Consider the following 22,707-nt stretch of genomic DNA (forward strand, 5'->3'; position numbering starts at 1 on the left):
GATCACATGACTCTAGGATCGCGCCTCCGCTGCAATTTTCATACTGAAAATTGCTGGGTGGAGTGGAAGGAAAGAGGACCTTGTTCCATAGCATGTAAACCTTCCAAGAACATCAGTAAACTAAGGCAACAATGATTGGGGGTTTCTTCATGTTCAACCACAAAGGAGAGGTCCTTATCTCTCGGATTTACAGAGATTATATCGGGTGAGTTGCATACGATTTCATGTTCCCAGTTTGGTTTTGTTGTTTCTTAGTTGAGTTTTAGGCCAAGAAAAGAGCTGAATTTTAAATTTCATCGATTTCTACAAGATTGGTTACAATAATGACAAATTAAGAAGGTTTGAATTTAAGATAAAGAATTCAGAAATTGAGAAAGTTCAGGAATAGACTTTAGGCACTCTTCGAAGCAAAATGGAATGTTTCACTATTGGATGTTGTATAGGACACTGAGGAAAACCAAAACGGCTACAGGTCAGTGCAGGAAGAGTTTATCAAGTTTAACTTGAGTTTGAATTAATGAATTAAGGAACAGCAACAGATCAAAAAAATAATTTGATAGTAAAAGTGAACTGCAAGTTTATTATGACTACAAAATTTGCAAACGCATTTTAATATCTGCCTGTTTGAAATGTGGGCACAATATAAGTATAGAGGAATTTTGTTTCAATTTTCATACAGGTTTAATTCCAAAAAAGCATTATATGTACATATCTGCAATATATATGCAGAGAACAGTGTAGTGTTGCTTGCCACACTATATATTACGTTTTTCACCATCTCATTAAAATAGTTTGCACTATCAACGTTTAAATTTGCTTTGGTAGCCGCAATGCTGCTGATGCTTTTCGTGTCAACGTCATCCATGCAAGAGGACAGGTTCGATCACCAGTCACTCTTTTGGCTGGAACAAGCTTCTTTCACATCAAGAAAAACAACATTTGGGTTGCTGCAGTTACAAAACAAAACCTAAATGCTGGCATGGTCTTTGAATTTTTGAACAAAACATCTGAGATTATGTCATCATACTTTGGAAAAATCACAGAAGATAATGTCAAAAACAACTTTGTGCTGATTTATGAGTTGCTAGATGGTATGTATATTTTGTTAATTTTTCACATGGCTTTTGATCTTGGGGTCCATAAGATCTCTTGTAGTTATTGTATATATATATTTTATTTGTATATAAACCCACATGGCTTGAATAAGAGAGAGGTCATGTCAAAGATTTTCTCATGATTGATTGATCAAAAGATTGATCATTTGTAAAAACTCATCAAAATGATCAGAAAAGCAGTTTCTAATCGAATAAATGTACAGACTAAATGTCTAATCAAATAAATGTTTCTGACATCCCCCTTTCTTTTTCAAGCCAGGCAGGTTTCACTGGGAAAGGAAACATGAAAATAGGCCTTGTGGATAAAGATGTAAAATACTCTCAAAACAACATTTGTACACACAGAACAGTGGATATTTACCAATTACTAATAGGGATGCTTACTGTTATGGTCTTTTCATGGCCAATTCAAAATTAGGCCCTTCTGAACTTTGGTGTGGGTTGGTTTTGGGCCATTTTCCAAAATGTGTCAATGAGTTAAATGGAACATGAACTAGGCTATTTGCATGAACAGAACCGCCCTAAACATGATTTGCTAGTTTCAGCTTTTCATAAGGGTAAATAAATATTTTCAAATCAGTTTTTGCATTTTACAAAATACCACCTCAACCTGTATTTTGCCAAATTTTGCATTTTGGCATGATGCAAAAATTTCTGCAAATAACAATAAGCCGTTAAATTCTGATGGAGGATTGTCATGCTGTTCAAGAGGACGCAGCAAGCTTATTTCTTGAAATATACTAGCTCTGTTTGTTTTGAAGTGTCAATTCATTCCAATACAGATAGAAACTGACAAGGTTTCTGAAGTTCTTTATTGTGGCATTATTGTTTAATGTTTGAGACAAAAGATAGCAGAAAACTCAGTGAAATTATGCGTTTTATTCAATCTACTCATTTATGCATTTGTCAAACACTCCTTTATTTACCGCCAATGAAATTTTAATAGGTAAATGAAGATTTATTTCCAGATGCAGATTTAGAGTTTAAGGAGAGAAAAATCTCTCACCAACCCACTAATCCCCAACAGGGAAAAGCCATAAAGACAGACAGAATGTCAAAAAGACAAATCAAATACTAACACTAGGCCCTCTCAATGTATTTTGCTTCAGAGAGTGAGTGCAAGAGGTCCCTTTGGATTAAGCATTGATAACTGTGAAAACAAAGGCATGTTTGTAGCTGAAAAATCCTCCCATTTTTGTAGCTGAAAAGGGAGTTCCTTGCAGTTGTCATTTAGTAGAAATCAAAACACCAAACTCCATCTTACCAATGCAAATTATGAGCAGCAGTATCCTGTATACATGCAGGATAACTCTAGAGTAATTATTGTGTTGTAGTGTAACATTTTATCATTATTTGCCAAAAGAAAGGGCATCTCTCCTCTGTTCTACAAAGCTTTGTTTCCTTGGTCTTAGTTAATTTTTATTAATGGCTCTTGCGCAACTGGCATGCTTAACAGCAATTGTCTTAAGAAATTGATTGCGTTTTGTATTTTCTTGCAGTACGATATTAGGCTGGCTCTTTGAATAATTATCGAAAAGAATGACAGTTGCACAAGAGCCTTTAATTTAAAAATTGATAAATATCATCAAATAAGCCTATTTACCAAACATGAAATGGAAAATTTCTATCATTTCACTAATGTACCAGGTTTTGAAAAGAGTACAGTCATTTGCCTAACACCCTTCTACCATTAGTCCAGCCTTCAAAGTTAGGTTGGAAACCCCAAAGTTAGGTTACACTAAGCATTTTTGGTTTGTTTACAATAGAAAATCTCTTCAACAGAAAAGCAAAGTCTTTCTGCTCAGATAGAAATCCAGTTTAGCGTAACTGGTACCTTTGTATGCTACTTGCAATTTGATCAACTTTTACCTTTATTGAATTTTTAGAGTATCAATTTGTATTGCAAAATTCAGGTTATCCCAGTGGTTATAATTATTCATAGAACCAGACCAGTTTAATTTGTTGATGAACGGGTTCTCGCAAAGCAAGAGAACAGTGTATAAACCTAATTATTAGTCACATAATTTCACATACAGTTTCTGGAATTATTATCTTAAAAAGGGGTGCTCTCTCCTGGATTAGCTTTGCTACTGAGAGTTCCTCCTTAAGAATTCCCCTTCATGCAAATCCTCTAGTGTAGTGCCAAATCTTTGTTATATTCTATGTTTATTGTCTCATTTATTTATTATAATTTTTGTAAGTAGTTTAATATTAGAGTATCTGTATGTAGTGGAATTTAAAATGCATGAATGAACTGAACTGATGAATGAATGATCTGAATTACAAATAGAGTGTTTGGCACCAATAATTTCAAAATGTTTTTCTCACCAGAAATCAATGACTTTGGGTACCCCCAAAAAACGGATGCAGGTGTTTTGAAAACTTACATCACTCAACAAGGAGTCAAGTCACAGGTCTGTAATCTCTGTAATAAGTTGATGTTTGTATATTGTCAAGATATGTGTTTGTCGTTACCCTTTCTATTATAGTTTGTCCAGTTTTCTGTTACTTTAGCTCGTACATTAAACAGTGTCTCAATCTACCAGCTTGAAATATTGAAACATTGTTTTTAACTATTTACCACAGGTTTTACAGTGAGAATAAGAAGTCTTTGTTTCAAATCTCCCTTGTACTTCCTTTAAACATTTCTTCAATTGGATTTTTTTGTTCAAAAAAATTCTGTCAAAAGCAATGAGTATAATTGTACCTGATGCTGAGTCAGTGTCTCATGAATGGCATAGGAGAAGACATTAGATGCCTGAGCATCAAGGCAAGAATGTTCAAGTTTGCCCTAAGCATCAAATATTTGTTTTGGTGTTTTAATCCTACGCCATTGGTGTTTATGTGTTAATTCTTGTTGTAACTCTTCTTGAATAGTTACATCATGTTGCCAGAGCAGAAATAATTTTTAGAAGTTGTTACATCATATTTAATGTTTGTTAGACAAGAGAGGAACAAGCACAGATTACAAGTCAAGTGACTGGTCAGATCGGTTGGAGAAGAGAAGGCATCAAATACCGAAGAAATGAGTTGTTTTTAGATGTGCTTGAATCTGTCAATCTACTGATGTCACCACAAGGTACGGAATGCAGTGTCTTTCTCTTCACAAAGCAATGTTGAAAAATGATTCCTTGTTGCCCTGTCATGACTTTGTAGCAAACATTTACTTCAGAGTCACCCTTTTTGGGTATCACCACCCTGTGATTTTGTATTACTTTCCTTACTCATATCAGAAGTATTTCGATGAAAAGAAAGTTGATGGATTCTAAGAGAAACATTGACTTTTGCTTGCTATAAAAGGGTACTTCAATTTGATGAATACGTTAACCCTAATTTTAAGCCAGAATAACAACTTATCTTTGGAAGCTGATTCAGTCAATGAAGGCCAAAACTACTTAGCAATCCAAATAGTAAGAAACATTATTGTAGAGATGACCCATTCAGTTACAAAAAGACTAGTTGATTACAAGTTTGTGATTATTGAGGGTTTCAAGGATATTCTGTCTCACCTTCAGAAAAGTAAATTTTTATCAAATGACTGAGTTACCATGAATTCTTACCTTAATCTATAAATTGGCTTGTTTATCATCCACTTAGCTGCTTAAAAAACAAATAATTTAATTGTGACAAAGATGATGCAACTGTCAAGAAGGATTTTGCTGTTCTGTGTACAGCGGTCGCTCAATCCTGGTTCCTTTTCTAAATCTTTAGCAAGTACCCTGTCTTGACAAAAACTTGAATTTTTAATTGCAGGTCAGGTTCTAAGTGCACATGTTTCCGGAAGGGTGGTAATGAAAAGTTACTTGTCCGGAATGCCTGAATGTAAGTTTGGAATGAATGACAAAATTGCGATTGAGAGTCAGCTTGGGAAAAAAGGAGGCTCCGTTGATACTGGCATGCCAGATACAGCTCCAAAGCGGTTAGTGGGATAACTTCTTTTCTTGCTAAGCATGAGGCTTTCTCTTGTTCTATTTTGTAACAAAAAAGTTTTGAATTACGATACTCGATTTGTTTTTCGATCGCCATTTTTCTTTAAAAATGTTATCTAAAACGCATATTCTAATATGCCATTTAATTTGTTGTCTAAAAATTTAAAAAAGAAACATTAAGGTCAAGTTAGCAGAAGCAGCGGAAAAATTTCAAGTTTAGAAAAACTAAGTCAAAGTCTTTTTCAGAAGATTCAATCAGATGTTACTTCTGCAGACTCTGATTTTTTGCAGTCAATTTATTGAAAGCTGACCTCAAATGAACGCCGAGTAAAACTTGAATTTCGAGTAAATACAATGGCTCTATTTAACTTCTCATACTCTTTCTTGTCAAACACATTTTGCAAAACCATTTCTAACGTTTATCGATCTATCATTTGAAGAACAAATAAATCTGTAGTTTTAGGCAAACATTTTAAAAATATTGATTTTTAAGCATAAGTGAGATTTTTCATGAATGCAGTCGTTTCTTGGGTGATTCGACTCATGGGATTCGATAAAAATTTCATGGGTGTCTTTGCAGTTTGTTCAAAATTTTCCATAGAAGAATTCCTGCCACAGCCCCTTTAGCTTTTTTAAAACTTGATATAGAAATCGACGTTGTGTTGTCTTCTAGAAACACGAGCAAAACTGGCATCGCCATTGATGACTGCACGTTCCATCAGGTAACGGCTGCCGTCGATTCATTCATAACTCTTTTATGATTTATAGAGATATCTTTGGACCGTTCTTTCCTGGTCTAAGACATTCTTTGCCTAAAAGGCGAACAAAACCAAAATGCATGGCCTGCTAACATCTCTTGATGGCAGTTTGAAAATTGTTGATAATCATAGTAATATTAATATGTCAGTTGTTTTAATTTGTTTCTTAACATGTGAGTAAGCCAAGTCTTTCATCACTATAAGATATCTGTTTTACGTAAGCTATTCATGAGAGATAAGGAGATAACTGTTGCGCAAAAATTTACACGAAGTTGGTACGGATACACCTTTTGCTAATCGATTTTTGTAAAGAAACAATTTAAGTGTTTGTTATATAAAAAAATATTTTACGATTGCAACTAATGAAGCGAGAAAAGCCTGGAAAATTTGCAAACTTCTTCGAGCAAATGCCTGACATATTGTTCTTTATGAACATTTACTGATTTGAAATAATTCTAGAACATGGAATTGTGATGTGGAACTTTTCTTACCTAGTGCGTCAAATTGAGCAAGTTTGAAAGCGAAAGAAGCATCAGTTTTATACCCCCGGATGGAGAGTACGAGTTGATGAGGTATTAAGCTCAATCAATAACTAACTTTTACTTTATGCTTTGTTGATAGTTTTGCGTGCCTGGAAATTATCAGCATTTTTGGAAACGAGGTATCGTCATTGTGGTTAAAATTTGCAGAAATGATGGAACGAGAAAAGAGAAAAAGTTGCCGCAAAGTGCATTTGTTATCATTTATTATGGAAACGCTTCATTTCTACCGCCATTTGGAGATTAAGCCACGGAAACGCCACGTTAAGAAAAGGAGCGTTTCAACCAAAGTTCGGGGTCAGGTCATTTCCAGGCTTAAAGCACTATTATGAAAATGGTAGTGTCGATCGTAGCTAAGTTAAAATACTGCTTTTGATATAGAAAGTGATTCAATATTGTCATAGCAAATGATATTAACGTCCCCATGCTATTTTCTGTAGCCTTGACCCAATTTTATAAGCCCACGGAGACTAAAATGATTTTAACCCGTGTATAATCGCTTCCTAATCGCATTAAGTACGGCGGTTGGTGACCAGTTCTTTGATGATCGCACCAGGTTTGAAACTTGGAGTTCAATTTTGATATCTTCTAACACTCGTATTAGAATTATAGGTAAATAGCAGACCCCATCTTGAGCCAGAGCTTCTGTGTAAAAAGCAATAGCTTTAACAGACTACTCCACGACGGAACTCTACTCACAGTCTAAGAACCTACTTAGTAGCGTAAGATCGTAAAGGAAATGAACTAAGCCAAACTTTTTCCATATATTGAATAGTAGTAACCCGTTACTCTTTCCATTCAGCTCAAATGTATTATCTAAAACCGTTCGGCAGTCTTCGTGCTTATTGTCGCGCAGAATATATTACTGTCGTGCAGAATCAATGATCGGCTCAAAAAATCATTAATGTGTAATGGAAGCGGACTCGTCTTGAAAAGTCATGGCGAACAGAAAGGGACGGGAACAGAAAGTTAGTGATTTAAAGTCTGCCTCTTTCTCTTTCTTGTCTATAATTGTATGGAACTATTACCACTTTATATTGCTATTATTATGTCGCTATCAGGTACAGGACAACGAAGGACATCAGTCTGCCTTTCCGTGTTATTCCACTGGTAAGGGAGGTCGGAAGGACCAAGATGGAAGTCAAAGTCGTTCTTAAGTCAAATTACAAGCCTTCGATCCTTGGGCAAAAAATAGAGGTTAGTTTACTTGTAGCTGTTTTGAAATATCTAAAGCCTACAATTGGTTGTGTTTAAGGCTACGTTGCTTATAATTGATAAAACTAAGACAGAAGGCCTGCATGGTTTTGGTTTGCTATGAACCTGAAAGTATCAATTCCTCCGCCTAGGTTTTGCAGTTGACCATGCTACTAATGTTGTTTATCTTGCCTTGTTTTATTGACATGCAAAATGGAAGAAGCAAAGAGTGGAAGGAGGGGAAAATCTCCCATGCGGATTGACCCCTCCTATATGACAATCCATAAATTGGATAATACTTTTTTGATCTGTGCTGGAAACAACGGAGTTTTTTGTATTGAAACGTGATATTTGTCTCATTGTTGGATAAAAAGAATTGTTCCGTACAGACGAAACTTTCAATGTGGTGTCTAACTGATTTGATTAGAAATGAGTCTTTTCACTTGACTTCAAAAGTCATATCTTTCCCGAATAGATCCTTTTTGACCTAAATAACGTTCCAAGTTGGGGATCAATGGACTCTTATTCCAACAAAATATTTCTGTTTTGCAGCTGTTTATCTGTTTTTTAGATTATTCACTTTCTAACAAGCTAACCTGCGGGCAGAGGAAATTTTCTTGCAACTCTCAGACAACACTCATCGATGCCTTCTACTTTTTTAGCCCTATGTATTTTTCAAAAAAGAGCTTTAATCCCCTCACAGGTTCGTATTCCAACACCGCCAACCACTGCAGGGGTGCAACTCATTTGTCAGAAAGGCAAAGCAAAGTACAAGACGAGCGAAAACGCAATTCTTTGGAAGTAAGAACATTTTTCATTGTTTGTTTCTATTATTTATTGCTTTAATGGATGTTTTTGCTGTGACATAGAATGTTTTATGTTGTTTAGATAGTTACTCTTGAAAACGTAAAAAAAAACTAAAAAACGATAAGAAAAGCTCTTCCCATGCAACATGTCGCGTGTGAAAACGTTTTCAGCGAGGTTGTCGTGCAGAATTCACATTTGCGAATGTAAATTGCTGAACTCTTTGCATTTAGCCCAGAGAGAATATATTTGTTGGTGAAAATTATAACAAGCACACACTAATGGAAAAGTTTTTGTCTTTATTTCATTTGATTTGATGGTCGTGTTTTGAGGTGTACCTTTGATTGCATAGTATTGGCGATTTATATCATGAAATATCTGTTTTTCTGTATAAACATATTCCATTTTATTCTATAGAATTCGTCGTATGGCTGGCATGAAAGAATGCACAATAACAGCTGAAATAGAGCTTCTTCCTGCCAAAGAATCAAAAAAATGGACTAGGCCTCCAATTTCTCTCAATTTTGAGGTTTGTTCCCGCGTTGTTTAATTTTTTACAAAACCAAATATTCACCCAGTTTATCATTTGCCAATGAAATGCGCTTAAATGTTCTTTTCAGTTGATCAAATTTTCTGTCAAGCCTATCTCGCATCGATGGAAAATACTTTAAGCTTGTTTTCTACGATCCACTGCTCTGAAGAGTTCAGCTTTTGAGGCGCTCAAGAAACCCAGTCCGCATTTTATTACCTTTTATCCTGCTGCTGTGCATGTATACTGAGCTTGATTTCACACGTGACATGATACAAATTGTTTTGGATTAACTGCATTGCGCGATTACGATGTACATGTGCTACCTCTCGTTAGATAATTTATAGGCAGTCGTAGATTTTATCGCATAAGTAACCTGTCAGTCAACTATTGACCAATGAAAAACGTCTGAGATGTGTTTACGTATTGGCAAAAATAGCGATTTAGTTTCATGTACAGTAGAAAAAAACATTAGCGTAATAAATGCTAGCCACAAGACACTATTTATTCAGCTTTTTTAGATCGAGGCACCGCTTCAACGAGATTCAATTTAGCAAACTAGTCTGCCTGCCCGTCAGCACAAAGCTTACAAATAAATTTTGCCTTTGAGAAATAGGCAAGATAGCAAGAAGAATCAGTTTAGGTCCAATTACACATTTGAAGTCATGAGACTTTGAGTTTAGTTTGCACCTTTGATTCGATGTTGAATTTCATCCATCAATGTGATAAATTTCATCCATCAATGTGATAAAACAGGCCATAACAAATTGTTTCTTCGCGGTTAACCCACGTGTTGTTTACAGTACAAAAAAGGCCCTTCCGTCCATTCAAAAGGACTGCGTTCCTGCCACAAAAAAAAGTTCTGTTGTGTATGAATTCACGTGCCAGTGTGATTCTGGCTACGTAGGACGCACCACCCAAAGATTGGAGGATAGGATAAAACAACACGTTCCATCTAATATTAGAAACAAAACACATCCCCAAAGAGAACAGCCACCTCGGTCTTGCAAATCCAAAATTACTAATAAGACCTGCGATTCTGCTATCGGGCAGCATTTGCTAGAAAACCCAGACTGTGCAAAAAACTATAATGGCGACATGTTTCGGATTATTGGTAAAGCCCGATCGTCGTTCCACCTAGCAGTTTTAGAATCTATCTACATAAGCACGAAAAAACCGCTACTGTGTAGACAAAAGGAGTTCGTTTTCACCTTGGGACTCCATTGGTAACATTCTAATAGGCAAGCGGCACTGATTGGTCAACCTTTACAGTCATGTGCTCGCGTTTCTGATTGGCCTATTTCGATCCACAACTGGGTATATATATTTCTTAGCGTAGAGTTTTCGATCTATGTTCTGACGTTTTGTACTCTGAAGAGTGTCAGACGAAAAGCTTTAGTTTACTAAATGTTTGCTTTTTTCAAAGCTATTTACAAGTTTTGTACCACCAAAAGATTGTTTGCATAATTTTTTCAGTACAAAATCATGCAGTTTCGTTCAGCATAGCCGCCTGATGTCATCTGAACATGGTCGTATGGTAATCCTAGTTAAGATCTCAGTTTCAGGAAACACCAGAACGCGATTGCCTTTGGTTAGATTAGCAGCCTCCAATTATAACTTTCTCTATATTAGTAGTGAAACGAATTGAAAGAGGCCAAAAATTGGCTGTATTCATTTCTTTAATGGCGTAAATCTTTCTCCCTGGTAGTACTTTTCATTGTAAAGCTATCATTCAGAGTTACGATAAACACTTTTAAAAAAACCTAACAGAAAGATTCTTTCCGTCAGAGATTTCTGTTTTATCCATTATTCTGTAACATTTGGTTGTCATGATTTTATATTCTGAAAATCGCGGTTTTTCAGGTTCCTTTTTCATGCTCTGGGCTGAAGGTTCGTTATCTGAAGGTTTTTGAGTCGAAACTGAATTACAGTGACCAGGATGTTGTGAAATGGGTCAGGTACATTTCGAAGAGTGGGCTGTACGAGACAAGATGCTAACAACCATGAGGCAGCTGGTATCGTAACTGTCGGCGATATGCCAAGTAAACTATATTCCCAATTATTATAAGATAACTGTTTAATACTACATTTTGTATTAGATTAAAACTCTATTGTTGATTAGATAACCAAAACATAAGCAGCCTTGTTTATTTAGTAAATCGTTAAAACATCTGTCCTTACAAAGCCACTCGATCAAGATTATTCATCTTTTGCTAACACATGGCTTTGTTATAGTTTCTTAAATGCAGTTTTAATTACAATCATAATTATTTAATCAAACGTTAAATCTAATTACATGAAAGACAGATGAAACTCTAAGTTTATCTTGGTGCGAAAAAAAATTTACATTTTCAATAGCTCCCTCGCCTAATATTTAGTGGAAATACTCCTACACTTCATCATTTCAAGAATTTCTTTTATTCTACTATTTATTATAAGGTAAAAGAAAAGGCTAAGACCAAAACACGTGATCTGGTTTGTACCGATATGTTGATTAAAAGTGACTAACAGTGAAGGGGATTCCTCAATGGCCTAGCTGTTGTGAGCCAGCGTCTGGAATCTGTTTTAGCTCGTCGTTCGTTTAGAATTGAAAGCTTTTTTAGAATGTTTTTCCACTGAAGCGAAGATCTTAGTATATAAACTTTCCATCCACTGTCAGTAATTCTGCCTAGACTCTAGTCCTCCTTTTCTGCGGTTTGAAGATTTATCGATTAAGTAATATGACTCTCTGACTAAATGAACTAGAAAAAGGAAATATCTCTCGTTTTGTTTACAATGACCACAGATGCTTTTTTATTTTCACTGTTTTAGTTGCCAGTCCGTCCACATGGGCCCTTAGACTCGAATTCTTTGTAAAAATTCTCTTGAAATACGATTTCCCTTCCACAAGCAGCCTCGAAGCTTGATTGAAGCGTTTCATACATCATTTTAGTTTGTCGCGATTCAGTTTTGTAACACTTACAAGGAGTTAGTTTTCTACATTTGCAGCTTCGGTAGTTTTTGGCAACGAGATTGAAAAATACGTTTTTCTGTATGACCTTTTACAAAGTTTCAAATAAAGGATGCCAATTAGAAGGGTAGGGCTTGTTGTAGCCGTCACAACTGTAGACAGAAATGCATCATTTTTACGAATAGTTATAATATTTTTAATGGGAACTCGTTTGGAAGTCAGACAACTGCAAATCTACTGGAGAATGAGCGCGCCCCGTCATTGCAAAGAGCATTTTCAATCAGCCACTATTCTTCTTTCTCTGACTCAAAGCAACGAGTACTATTTTCATAACTGACCCTTTTTTCTTTCAATTTTTCTTATTTATTTCTAGCGCATAATGAATTACAGATCTCACGAGATTTATACAGAACTACCGTTGAAGATTTGTAATTGATAATCTCGATTATTAGCTCATCGATACTAGTATAGCATCTTCCTGAATCTATTTAGGGGCTGATAGATGCAATCCTCAATTCTAGTGCCACGTGTATAAAGCCCAAACATTTTGCAATCACTCGAATCTGCACAACTAGACTTCAAAGATATTCTGCCATCAAGCATTGCGCGTTGATTTTACGTTTTATTTCACCCTGTTCAGGTTTTGATTCAGCCAGATAACAGATTGTGCAATAAATGCGAGGCTAGAACCATTTGTGTGATGATTTTATCCAGGCAACATAAAGGTTTTAAGTTAAACCTCTGTTATAGAATGCTTCAAGCACCTCCTACCGCTCAGCTGTCTAATTTCATTATAGAGTTAATAAATATTTGCGAAGTTATGCTTCTTAATTCTGTGTTTACAATAACGACTCGTATACCTCCATGGGTGTCCGGAGAGACTCTGTTACTACAATAGTGTAGAGTTTAAATTAACTATCAAAGTTTTAATAATTTACCAACTTGCAAATAGGCCAAAAGCTTATTTTACTAAATCAAAGTCCTTTAACATTAATAATTTTAAACAATAAATGCTTTACAGGCATGCAAGGCCTGTATTTCAATTGACCTTGGTCGCAACTTCGGTCCCAGTTTTTCTCCTTCGCAGTGGCCGCTAACAGCTTCGCTTTGTCGTAGTCCGACAGCCATCAATAACTTTCATGGTGTTCAAATGTAAGGAATTCAGAAAAGGAATATACCATAAACCTCTACTTCGCATAAATACAACTCGGCAGACTGTTTCTCGATGAATAAGAACGTGCCTGGCACCTCATTGTCACACCTAAAATCAACTGTGGTCGGGGTTGCTATTGAGATGTTTCGTCTGCAGTATGGATTCACTCCATTGGTATCTTGATATCCAACTCTGATATCAACTTCTTTGAAAAATGCAGCCAGTTGTGGGTATAACCCACCACCAGCGTTTGTTATTGTCACACTGTAAACAAGCACAGGTGCCCCAAATGCTACTCTCCACCAAGGTAAAGTATCAGTGCTGACTGACAGAAAGCATGATTGGTATTGGTTGTCTTTGTTTCCATCGACGGCCAAAGAACTTGGATTACTTTCTGATAAGACCTTGGTATCTCTTTTAAACGCAACGTTCTTGAGCTCTGTGGAAAACGTTAACGGAATTATCAAAGGCAACCAAGTAAGAATCCCTTTTTGAATAAGCGCCCCCCTCAAGTAAGTGCCCCGGAAAGGGTCTTTTAATAGACAACCCTATCAAGTTAGACCCCCATGAGCAAGAAAGGGATGCTTGTTGAAACGAATGCCAGTCCAACAACTCAGCAATATTAAATGCAATACAAAATTCGTTTGTTTATAAGACCTTCCTTGATTAACGAGCTCCCGGGGTCACGGTCGGATTTTTGAATAAGTTCCCCCCGCTGCTTATTCGGTCGTTTAGGCTACCTTTGCCAGACTAATTATTCAAAGGATCGAGCATTTTCCACATTATTTATTTTGTGGAAAGTATCGTCCATGATTGGACTGATCGTGACATTCCTTGTACCTGGGATATACCGCTACGGAAATAAGAAGGGAGCGGTGCTTTCTCGCTCAAAGCATTTCAAAGAACAATAGCATGAAGTAAAAATAGGCCTTCTCTATAACGATCTGAGCCCCCCATAACTGCACCCCTCTCCTAGCGAAAATTAATTAGCATAGAGAGCAAAGAGAATATTGATTCAGATATTCAGATTTCTACATGCAATCTTAGCTGTTTGACGCGACTATGCCACCTCGTATCACTTGTTTATTGTTCCAGATCTCAGAGTGACTAGAATCAAAATGAACCAAGGAAATCTTGGTTAGAACAGACTTGATAACATCCTTGATTATTGGATCAAGCTAACATAAAAAGATTTTCGAGTTGTTTTTCTGGGTTTGCTATTGTTTTGTAGACACCCACTTTCAGCTGCTCGCTGCATTAAGATTGTGGCTAAAGTCTACATGAAGGAGTGAATTTTTTATCTTAAATATCTAAAAAAGATCCAAGGATGAGGTCGAAGAAGAATATACCATTGAATTGTACACTTTAATATGTGACAGGGCTCGTTTAGTTCTAGCTTGTCTAAACAAGCATCCAAAATTTCCAGATTTCTAATCATATCTTAAAAGAAGTTTCAAGGAACCTTGAAAAGTTTTTGATGAAAATAAAATTCGCAGGAGGCACTGCAAGAATCCAGAATTTTTTTGCTTTTGCTGAAAAATCACTGAATTCACTTAGTTGCTTTTGGTCGTCTTGAAGTGTCCATTCTCAAATTGATGTGATCTGAGTTTATTATGTTTTTTACTTTGAATTAAACAACTTTTCAATAAGAATGCAACTTGCTTTGAGTGGCACATCCAAAAGCCCATTGATAGTTACTAATTCTACTGAAATATTGTTAGATGAGAAGTTGACCGTTCTCTTTAATCGTTTTTAGTTTGCTTAAACCTACCTGATTTCGATCCTTTCACCCACATTCCAGCTATTTCATCATCATTAATTCCCCACTCGTGTTCACCATTGTTAATCAGCTCAAAGTTTCCACTATCCTTCCATTTTACCACGTGGGTACACCATTCCTCGACCCCACACATGTTGAACACCATTAACTGATCGATCGAGTTGTGGTCTTCTTCTTTATCTCCAAGAATCTGCTCAAATGTGTTTCCTGATGTAATACTTTGTCCATGTACCTTGTTTACCGGCTGCAGAAAGAAAGCCAGGAGCAAGCACAAAATTTTATTTAGCCATATCATAGACAAATTTTGCATCGTGGTTTGCAAATTTTTACTACTTTTTATTCAATTACAAACTTCTTAGATATCCTTAATATTTTCTTGACCTTCTCTTTTTAATTGCGAGAAATTGCTTCCTTGCACCTCCAGCTATTGTGTATTTTTACCTGAAGAAGCGTCTTCTTTTATCACAAGCTGCCCCAGTTGAACAGAAAGCTTCACGGGGGCTCCTCAAGCTTCCATTCAAGTTACCTTGATATTGCTAACTTGTCATGTTTCTTGCCGAAAAACGTAAATTCAACCCTTAGGTTTGTTGTAACAGGAATGCTGCTGGTTAGGAGAATTTGCCGAAGGTTTGCCCCTTTTCGCATATTCTTTGCGCTTTTCACCCCCGCCCCCCCCCCCCCCTATCTGTCTTCTTATATTGGTAGATGCAAATCGCTGCATGAATACCGATACCCCCGTCAATTCCAAACTCTTCTTCTCATTCATTGTAAAACTTCTCATGCAAAAATCACAAATGTTTATGAATCACTCTTACCGTTGCCGAACCGCCACCACCTGTAATTGCTCTTTAATTTCGCGTTTCTTTGGTTCTGATTTGTGAATATTTGTTTTTAAGTTAATCAGTTGTCACTGTGATCATTAGCGAGTAACCAAACGAAATCACACTTCACGCGCTTTTTAACATCCGCCCATTCTTAGGTTTAATTGAAGATTTTCTAGTTTGCTTTTTTAAGCCTTTATTACATTGCCAGCTCTGCAAGCTGATAAAGTCGTTGGCCTTTTCCGACTGGACAATTACTTTATTTGTGATTCTGCGTAGGCATCAAAGCTATTTCTTATTTTTAGCAGTTTCCACAAATTACCTTCAAACTCGCACTCTATAGAAGCTTGGTGAAAAGGATCCCTTCGACCTTAAACCACCTTTCCTTTATTCCATCTAGGGAAACTTACTTTCTTCAGATTCCTACTTAATTAAGATGTCAAGTTGATGGAAATTACTGTTCAAAGCCCCAGCCCATCGTTGTTGGACGACTTTTTGGTCATTTTTGGACATTTCTGGATGTAGGGGTTGCCAAACCAGCGAAAAATTTCATACAACATTTGTCGATTTATCAAAAACAAAACCTCAGGGCCTCACTTCTTACACTAAGGCTTCTGCCGGAAACTGAACATGGCGATACACACTGAAAAACAGCAAAGTGTTTTTAAAGACCAGGAATATGATGAAAAGGAGATGCAAAATGGGGTTACTTAGAACCTAGTAATGGAATGGGTTCTTTTTTTGAACCGTCCCCTATACTGTCGCAAACAGTTTTCATTCCCTTCTTCGTCTAACGGCAGCTGGCTCATTTTTTGCGGCCCCATCCATAAAGTCGATTTTTCTGTCGAAGTTTGGTTCATCTTTTGTAAACCGTTCGCAGCTTTCTGATCAAACCATAGCAAATCAGTGACCGGCTTCTCCTTGCTGTAGTTGCGCAAACGTGATTTTGTTGGGCAGGGTTGCCAAATCATTCCAACATGCTTGTTGGAATGAAACTTGTGACTTTACGATAAATAAACTATCTGAGAACGTGGTAAAAGTTGATTTTTAGCTATCAGAATCATGTCCACCTAGCCTGAAAGAGCACCCTGTAATACCTCAGTATATGATAAACCAGTTTAATCTGTTGCATATTGCCTAAGGCGTAGTTTAGGCGTAGTTTAGACCGCGCCTTATAGGCGCAGCAAATTAAATTGCTCATTCCGATTCATTTTTCTGATTCTTTTCATCGTAACTTATCATCCAAATCAATACAAAAAATGTGTAGAACTATGAATGCAAGGGACATTTGCAAAAGTTACGTTGGAGATTTCGCCAGCGCCCCTTCAACTACCATCCTTGCCCTACTCAAACGATAATTGAAATATTTTTCTTGGTCAGAGAGAATTGCATTATTGTAGGGTTTCATCCATCATAGATAAAAGGGAAAAGCAGAATCTACAATCAAGTTTGCGTAAATTTCAAGTTCAGATTCTTTCTTTGAACATTTTGGAATGAAGTTTACTTTTGAAATTTTTTCAATGAATTAGTCGGCTTGAAAATGGCATCATGACTATTTCCAGGGAAGCCATTATATATATTAAATCTATACCATGCATCAACAATCGCCATTAGCGCTACTGAATACTGTAAAAACTCTATTAAGCCCCCTTATCAAGCAAAACTTTAAATAAGCCCCCTCCCCCTCTCTATTAAGTCATCACCTCTTTAGCCTTTGATGTCAAACATAGAAAATATGCGCAATTAGTGGGTCTCTTGACGGGTGTGAGAATGATAAGATATTGTGCATTAAATACCACCTGTGTAAAGACTAACTTGTGTAGCTTAGTAGTCAGTCGATGAAGATAAGGACCTTTATTTGATTGATTAAACTTTAAAAACTGCTGGCAAAGTTTTTTGAGAACACTTGTATGTAATTTTCATAACAAAAAATTGGCCAAGGGCATTTTAAAACTTTTTTGGTTCAAAATTTTAATAAGCACCCAGGGGCTTAATAGAGCTTTTACGGTAGTTGTGGTATTCTTTTGCCCTTTCGAAACTACTTTTAGGGCATTTAATTCGTACATTGCATCCATCTACAGCACCAAAACAACAGGGAAACTGCCATTCTTGATCAAAAATGTTTGTTGTTTTCATCAATGCATGTTTATTTCTTGGCATTTTGTTATTACAGGAACCGCGGAGCGTTAAGAAAAATGGGGGGTCCAAAAAAGCGCGGGGGCTAAAACCGGATAAAAAGAGGCATTACTGGTGATTCAATTCTTAGTATTTTGCATTTTCACAAAAAGTGGGGGGGGCTAAAGTCCCCCAGCCCCCCTGCTCTGCGGTGCTTGTAGTGGCAGATTTTTTCAAAGATAAGCCGTGTAGCCTTTCAAACTTTCTGCACTATCAAGGAAACAGCTGCGGTTCCCAATCCAACAAGCTCTGCAGTTTTGTGTATAAGTAATCATCCCTTGCAAACCTGTAAAGAAAAACCGTCGATTTCATGTCTGGAGATATAGGCAATTTCGAAACCGTCTCCTTTGTCAATGCAGGTGCTATCTCGTCAAGAATGTACAAAAATTTAGTATTTGTAGTACGAAAATTGAGTTTAAAACGGCCTATTTACTCCCTGTTTTGCAAACAGGCCAGGCCATCAAGACAAGTTGAAAAGAAAATCTCTTTGTCCGTCTCAATGCTCTCAGTGCTTCCGAAACACCCCTCTGTCGCGCTTACTTGCGTCGAGTTCCTAAAGAACATATTATCTCGTCGAGGTGGGGGCCATTTACCACGGGAACAAATTTGGCCCCAAAAGTTTGCTTTTGCTTTGCGCACCAACAACAATTTGAAGCGGTTTGCGGGCGCATTTTGAGCACATCTAATTGAGTTTGATTCGCTGCGCCCATAATTACCCTACGTCTGAGTAAAAGACCAGAATTTTGCTCCTTATCATGTAAATGATTAGAACCTACGTAAATGTGCATACATTATCAGGAGTAAAAATTAATTATTTACATTGAAGTGTTTGAAAGGAAGCCTTCAACCCTTTAACTTGTAATTATCCTCTTAAAAACATAAAGTGCGCAAAATAGCACCCACGTACAGCGTTTGGGATTAGCACAATCTACATAAAAATCATCAAAAAAGCATTATAGCTTCAAGACAGGTGACAAATGATTGTAACGTTGCTGCAAATGGCCTTTAAAGATTTAATCTGCTTCGTTTCAGATATCTTGCGTATTTCCCTACCAACATTCTTTGACAAACATTTTGGAACTTACTTTAAAGATAGCGGTTTAGAATTAACGTTTACTTTCACAGCTCACCCCCTCCCCCTTAGCAATGTTGCATATAAAAGGCGCATCGATTTACAACCTGCAACATTGTACTGGGGGGAGGAGGCAGCGTTATCAAATAAATTTATGCAAGCAACTGCAGGTTTGTAGGCCGTAGGTATTTTCCGCCTTAGGTAGCAGGCTGGATCAGGATTCCTACAAATGGTTTCGAATGTTTAACGTTCTGAAATTCTAAAGTTCTAATTACGGTATAATTGTCTGTATATATTCTAACGTCTAATTTTACTTAGAGTCGCGTTCTATGAATATGGTGGATAACCTCGGTCCATTTTTTTGACCTTCATTGTTCAAGTTCATTCTTGTCATCTTCCAGGGTGGAAGACATCGACTGCTTTCTTTGAAATTCGTTTTTCGCTTTCTGAGAGTTCTTCGTATTTCACAATATTTGTAAGGGTCTCCCAGAGAGGGGGGGGGGGTATTTGTTTTCGTGTTCCCTTTGCAAAAACAACCAATGTTCTCGTATTCCCGTTGAAAATGAAAATATGCTTCTTTGCACGTTTCCATTTTCCCAGTAGAGAGTGTAAGTTGTTCCCGTATTCCTGTACCATTTTTTGCTATATTGATTCATAATAGACAGAAAATAGCTGAACAGATTCAGCAATAACTTTTAGCTATTTTGTATGTATTTGTATGTTGTCACTTAAACGGAGATACAATCAAACAAACTCTGATTCAGCTGCACAGTAGCATTTGCACAAGAATGCAAGAGGTTTCTCGCTAATTCTCTCAAAGTTTCTTCTTAGTTTAAATCGATAGGAGTATCGTACACATTCGATCGTACACATTGTTTTGCTTTTTTGCGCACATTCGTGACCAACACCTGCAACGTTCTCTATTGTAATGGGTCTCAGGTAAAGGACCCTTCAATTTCTCACTTTATCTCTGGCAAATATTTTGCAGTGCTTTGAATCAGTGGTGGAGTGGCTCAAAATTGGCTAGGGGGCACCCCGATGGTAAACTTTATGGGGGCTGTAATATTTAGGGCGAGAGGGAGTTCACAAAAGACTGAACTGCAGCTTGTTTACTCGTGAGCTGATTATATTACAATAGGGACTAAGTACAAAGTATTATTTTGTAAATTCTGATCGTTACAATTTCGCATAGTATTCATGTTTTTCATTCAACTTTCGTGAGGTCAAGCAAGTCACTGTGTTACTTAGGGGCTGATTGCATGGAGCGGGCTGGCCCGGTTTCAATAGGAACATTATTGGCGGGACCCTGGTTTCAATAGCATATTTACCAAACTTTCGATTACATGGAGAATGGACTAGCCCGGTAAGACGGGATCCGTTTTCTGCCTACTAGGCTAGCCCGTCAAAACAAGCTGCAATTTAATCTTTTGCTCATGTAATCGATTCAAGCAGGATGCGCATTTAAACGACGCATGCGCTCTAAGATATTAAAACATTAATCAAATCATGAATCTGAAGAAAAGACATTGAAAACAACCCAAACTTTCAATTCGAAAACCTCATAGCTGAAAACGGTTTCTCGATGAGCGTTGAAATGTACCATCCAACATTTTTCACCTCTGGTGTTCTCCAAATAATCATTAGGAATTTGCAGCGCGGGTGACCTGGCCAGCTCCGCAGCCGGGCAAGCCCGCTCCATGTAATCAGGCCCTTAGGGACCGTTTATTTCTAATGGTGGATTACAAAGGAATGCTGGGATTGCTATCCCTACCCTGGATTCCACAGCGTCAAGAGTTTTGAATGGGTTCCGGATAAGGTGGAGTGAAAGAAAGAGTCGAGAGAAAGACTTCTCAGTATCGAAATATGCGCCTCTTCCGAGCTCAGCTATGTCATGTGGCCTTCTTCGTTCACATTTGTTTTCCAGGGCATTTTGGCAACCCCTTGGTGGAGTTGGATCGCCTTTGCCGCTCCCTGATTCTGGTTACTGGTGGGGCTGGGGCACATGCCACCGGCCCCTTAACCACCATACCACTGCTTTGAATAGATTTGCGCGTGTTCTCAACGTTACTAAAGCCTAGCGCACACAGCAAATTGTTGTCGAAAAAGACGAAGTTTTTTGTCTTTTATCACATAAATCTGTAGTGTGCGGGGTCAAAATCGAAACATTTTAGCCTTTTGTGATAATATTTGACATCAAAAATATATGATATTTGCCTTTGATATTTCGCGGTCTTTTGCGAAAGGCAGGCTTTTCATCTTTAAACCAATCAAACCTAGATTTTTCGTACACGTGACATTCTATGAGCCCACCAAAGAGGACAGCAAGTTCATTCAAGAAAGACAAATGTCTTCGTCTTTTGCGACAAAATCTGCTGTTAGTCCAGCTGTTAACTTCACAAAAACTTCACAGATTACTGATGACCAATTTTGCGTGAATCGTAAAATGCACCATTCAACTACTAAGCGACTGCGCTATCATTCCAAAACCAATTTTTTTAAATGAAAACAACAGAAAACACCAATCTTTTCTTGATTAATAACTTTATGTTGTTGTTGTTTTTGTTGTTGTTGTTGTTGTTGATGTTGTTGTTGCTTTTGTTTATGAGCCAGGCAAGAATAATTTCAAGAATAATTTTCATTGGTCATATCTCGCCCAAGTTTTGAATAAGCCTCCCTGGCCGCAACCACTTTGAAACAGCATTTTCCTCCTTGCTAGAAATTCGTTTTTGTCTTGTGTACATTGTGTACAAATTTTTTTCAATGATCTACTGCTCTTTTCTGTAACAAACTGTCATCTGAAAATCATTGTTATCATAAGCAATTTACTAAATTGCAGAATTTTCACTTAAAATTACAGAATATTAAAAATCCTGCTTTACATTAAAATGTCAAAACTTTATAAAGATTTTTGAAAATTCCAAAATCTACCGGAATATCCCAAAATCTTTTTCAAAATTTCTAAATCTCGTACCTCTTTTTGGGAGTGATTTACCCTTCGCACTAGCTTATGGTCTATGGCCAATAAACCAAATAGCATATGGAATAGACAACATAAAGTGTGGAATTCAATTCCCAAAAAAATCACCTTAAGCTGGAATATAAGATTTTAAAGCAAATATTAAAAGTTTGGCAGCGATTCAGTTATTTATTTATTACCATTACTGTCAATGTATTCAGCTCTTCATCTTATACTGTAATAAAATTCTTAATTTGTTTATTTGTCAAGTTGGTTTTGATTAGCTATAATATAGCTAGTAGTGTATGTTTACAGCTTAAAAGAATGTGCAAAAGGCATGAAACATTACAAGTCAGTTTTTCGACAAATAACTAGAAGCTTGAACAGCCATTACTTCTTCAAATCACAGTGATGTTTGATTTCATTCAGTTTTGCATGCTCTTTCCGATGGTATAATAGACCAAGCATTTTACAGGCTTCCGGTAACGTAATTTCTGGTGTTTGCAAGAAAGTTTCCAGGGCTTTTAATAGTCGGTGGCCTTCACTATTAAGATTTGAACTTCTCGGTTAGGCAGGATTTTTGATGGATATGCCAAATTCCCTGTTTGAAATGATCAAATGAAGAAGGTAATTTTACAGCAATGTAAAAGTTAGTGATCACATGAGATCGAGAAAGGTGCGTTCTATTGGCTCGTTATTTTGATTATCTCCCAACATACAATTGCTTATTACAAAGATCTTTTCAGCTGACTCTTGAAGAAACGTTGAATCAGGGCGAGCGATGATTTACGTCGAATTAACCTTTATCTAGCAGTTGAGGAATCGTTGAATGCTTTGAAGAGTGTCAGACAAAGAAGCTGTTAGCATGTTGTCAAATGTTTGCTTTAAATATGCAAACAATCTTTTGGTGGTACAAAACTTGTAAATGGCTT

The 22,707-nt window shown here is 36.9% G+C and overlaps 2 protein-coding genes across 2 annotated transcripts; one reads left to right on the plus strand and one right to left on the minus strand.

Moving 5' to 3' along the window:
- Nucleotides 1–34: 34 nt before the first annotated feature.
- Nucleotides 35–11,005, plus strand: LOC135688295 (AP-2 complex subunit mu). Its single transcript, XM_065205082.2, has 11 exons — nucleotides 35–205; nucleotides 826–1,091; nucleotides 3,447–3,529; nucleotides 4,059–4,194; nucleotides 4,869–5,034; nucleotides 5,718–5,766; nucleotides 6,298–6,374; nucleotides 7,403–7,538; nucleotides 8,239–8,336; nucleotides 8,757–8,868; nucleotides 10,732–11,005. Exons 1-11 carry the CDS (start codon nucleotides 132–134, stop codon nucleotides 10,864–10,866), a joined length of 1,332 nt encoding a protein of 443 aa, XP_065061154.1. The 5' UTR covers nucleotides 35–131; the 3' UTR covers nucleotides 10,867–11,005.
- Nucleotides 11,006–11,490: 485 nt separating this feature from the next.
- Nucleotides 11,491–16,043, minus strand: LOC135688297 (uncharacterized). Its single transcript, XM_065205084.2, has 2 exons — nucleotides 14,743–16,043; nucleotides 11,491–13,410 (listed from the first exon to the last, which is right to left on the minus strand). Exons 1-2 carry the CDS (start codon nucleotides 15,059–15,061, stop codon nucleotides 12,980–12,982), a joined length of 750 nt encoding a protein of 249 aa, XP_065061156.2. The 5' UTR covers nucleotides 15,062–16,043; the 3' UTR covers nucleotides 11,491–12,979.
- Between the last annotated feature and the right edge of the window lie 6,664 nt (nucleotides 16,044–22,707).

The sequence above is a fragment of the Rhopilema esculentum genome, chromosome 19 (assembly GCF_057945365.1).
Source record: "Rhopilema esculentum isolate cy_ngs chromosome 19, ASM5794536v1, whole genome shotgun sequence".
Lineage (NCBI taxonomy): Eukaryota > Metazoa > Cnidaria > Scyphozoa > Rhizostomeae > Rhizostomatidae > Rhopilema > Rhopilema esculentum.

Excerpts from the sequence above, each read along its gene's own strand:
- LOC135688297 (XM_065205084.2), bottom strand. The coding sequence starts at position 15,061 with ATGCAAAATTTGTCTATGATATGGCTAAATAAAATTTTGTGCTTGCTC. Across the intron at positions 13,411-14,742 it reads GGTGAAAGGATCGAAATCAG|AGCTCAAGAACGTTGCGTTT; the intron begins GTAGGTTTAAGC and ends CGTTTTCCACAG.
- LOC135688295 (XM_065205082.2), top strand. The coding sequence starts at position 132 with ATGATTGGGGGTTTCTTCATGTTCAACCACAAAGGAGAGGTCCTTATC. Across the intron at positions 3,530-4,058 it reads AACAAGGAGTCAAGTCACAG|ACAAGAGAGGAACAAGCACA; the intron begins GTCTGTAATCTC and ends AATGTTTGTTAG. Across the intron at positions 5,035-5,717 it reads CCAGATACAGCTCCAAAGCG|AAACACGAGCAAAACTGGCA; the intron begins GTTAGTGGGATA and ends GTTGTCTTCTAG.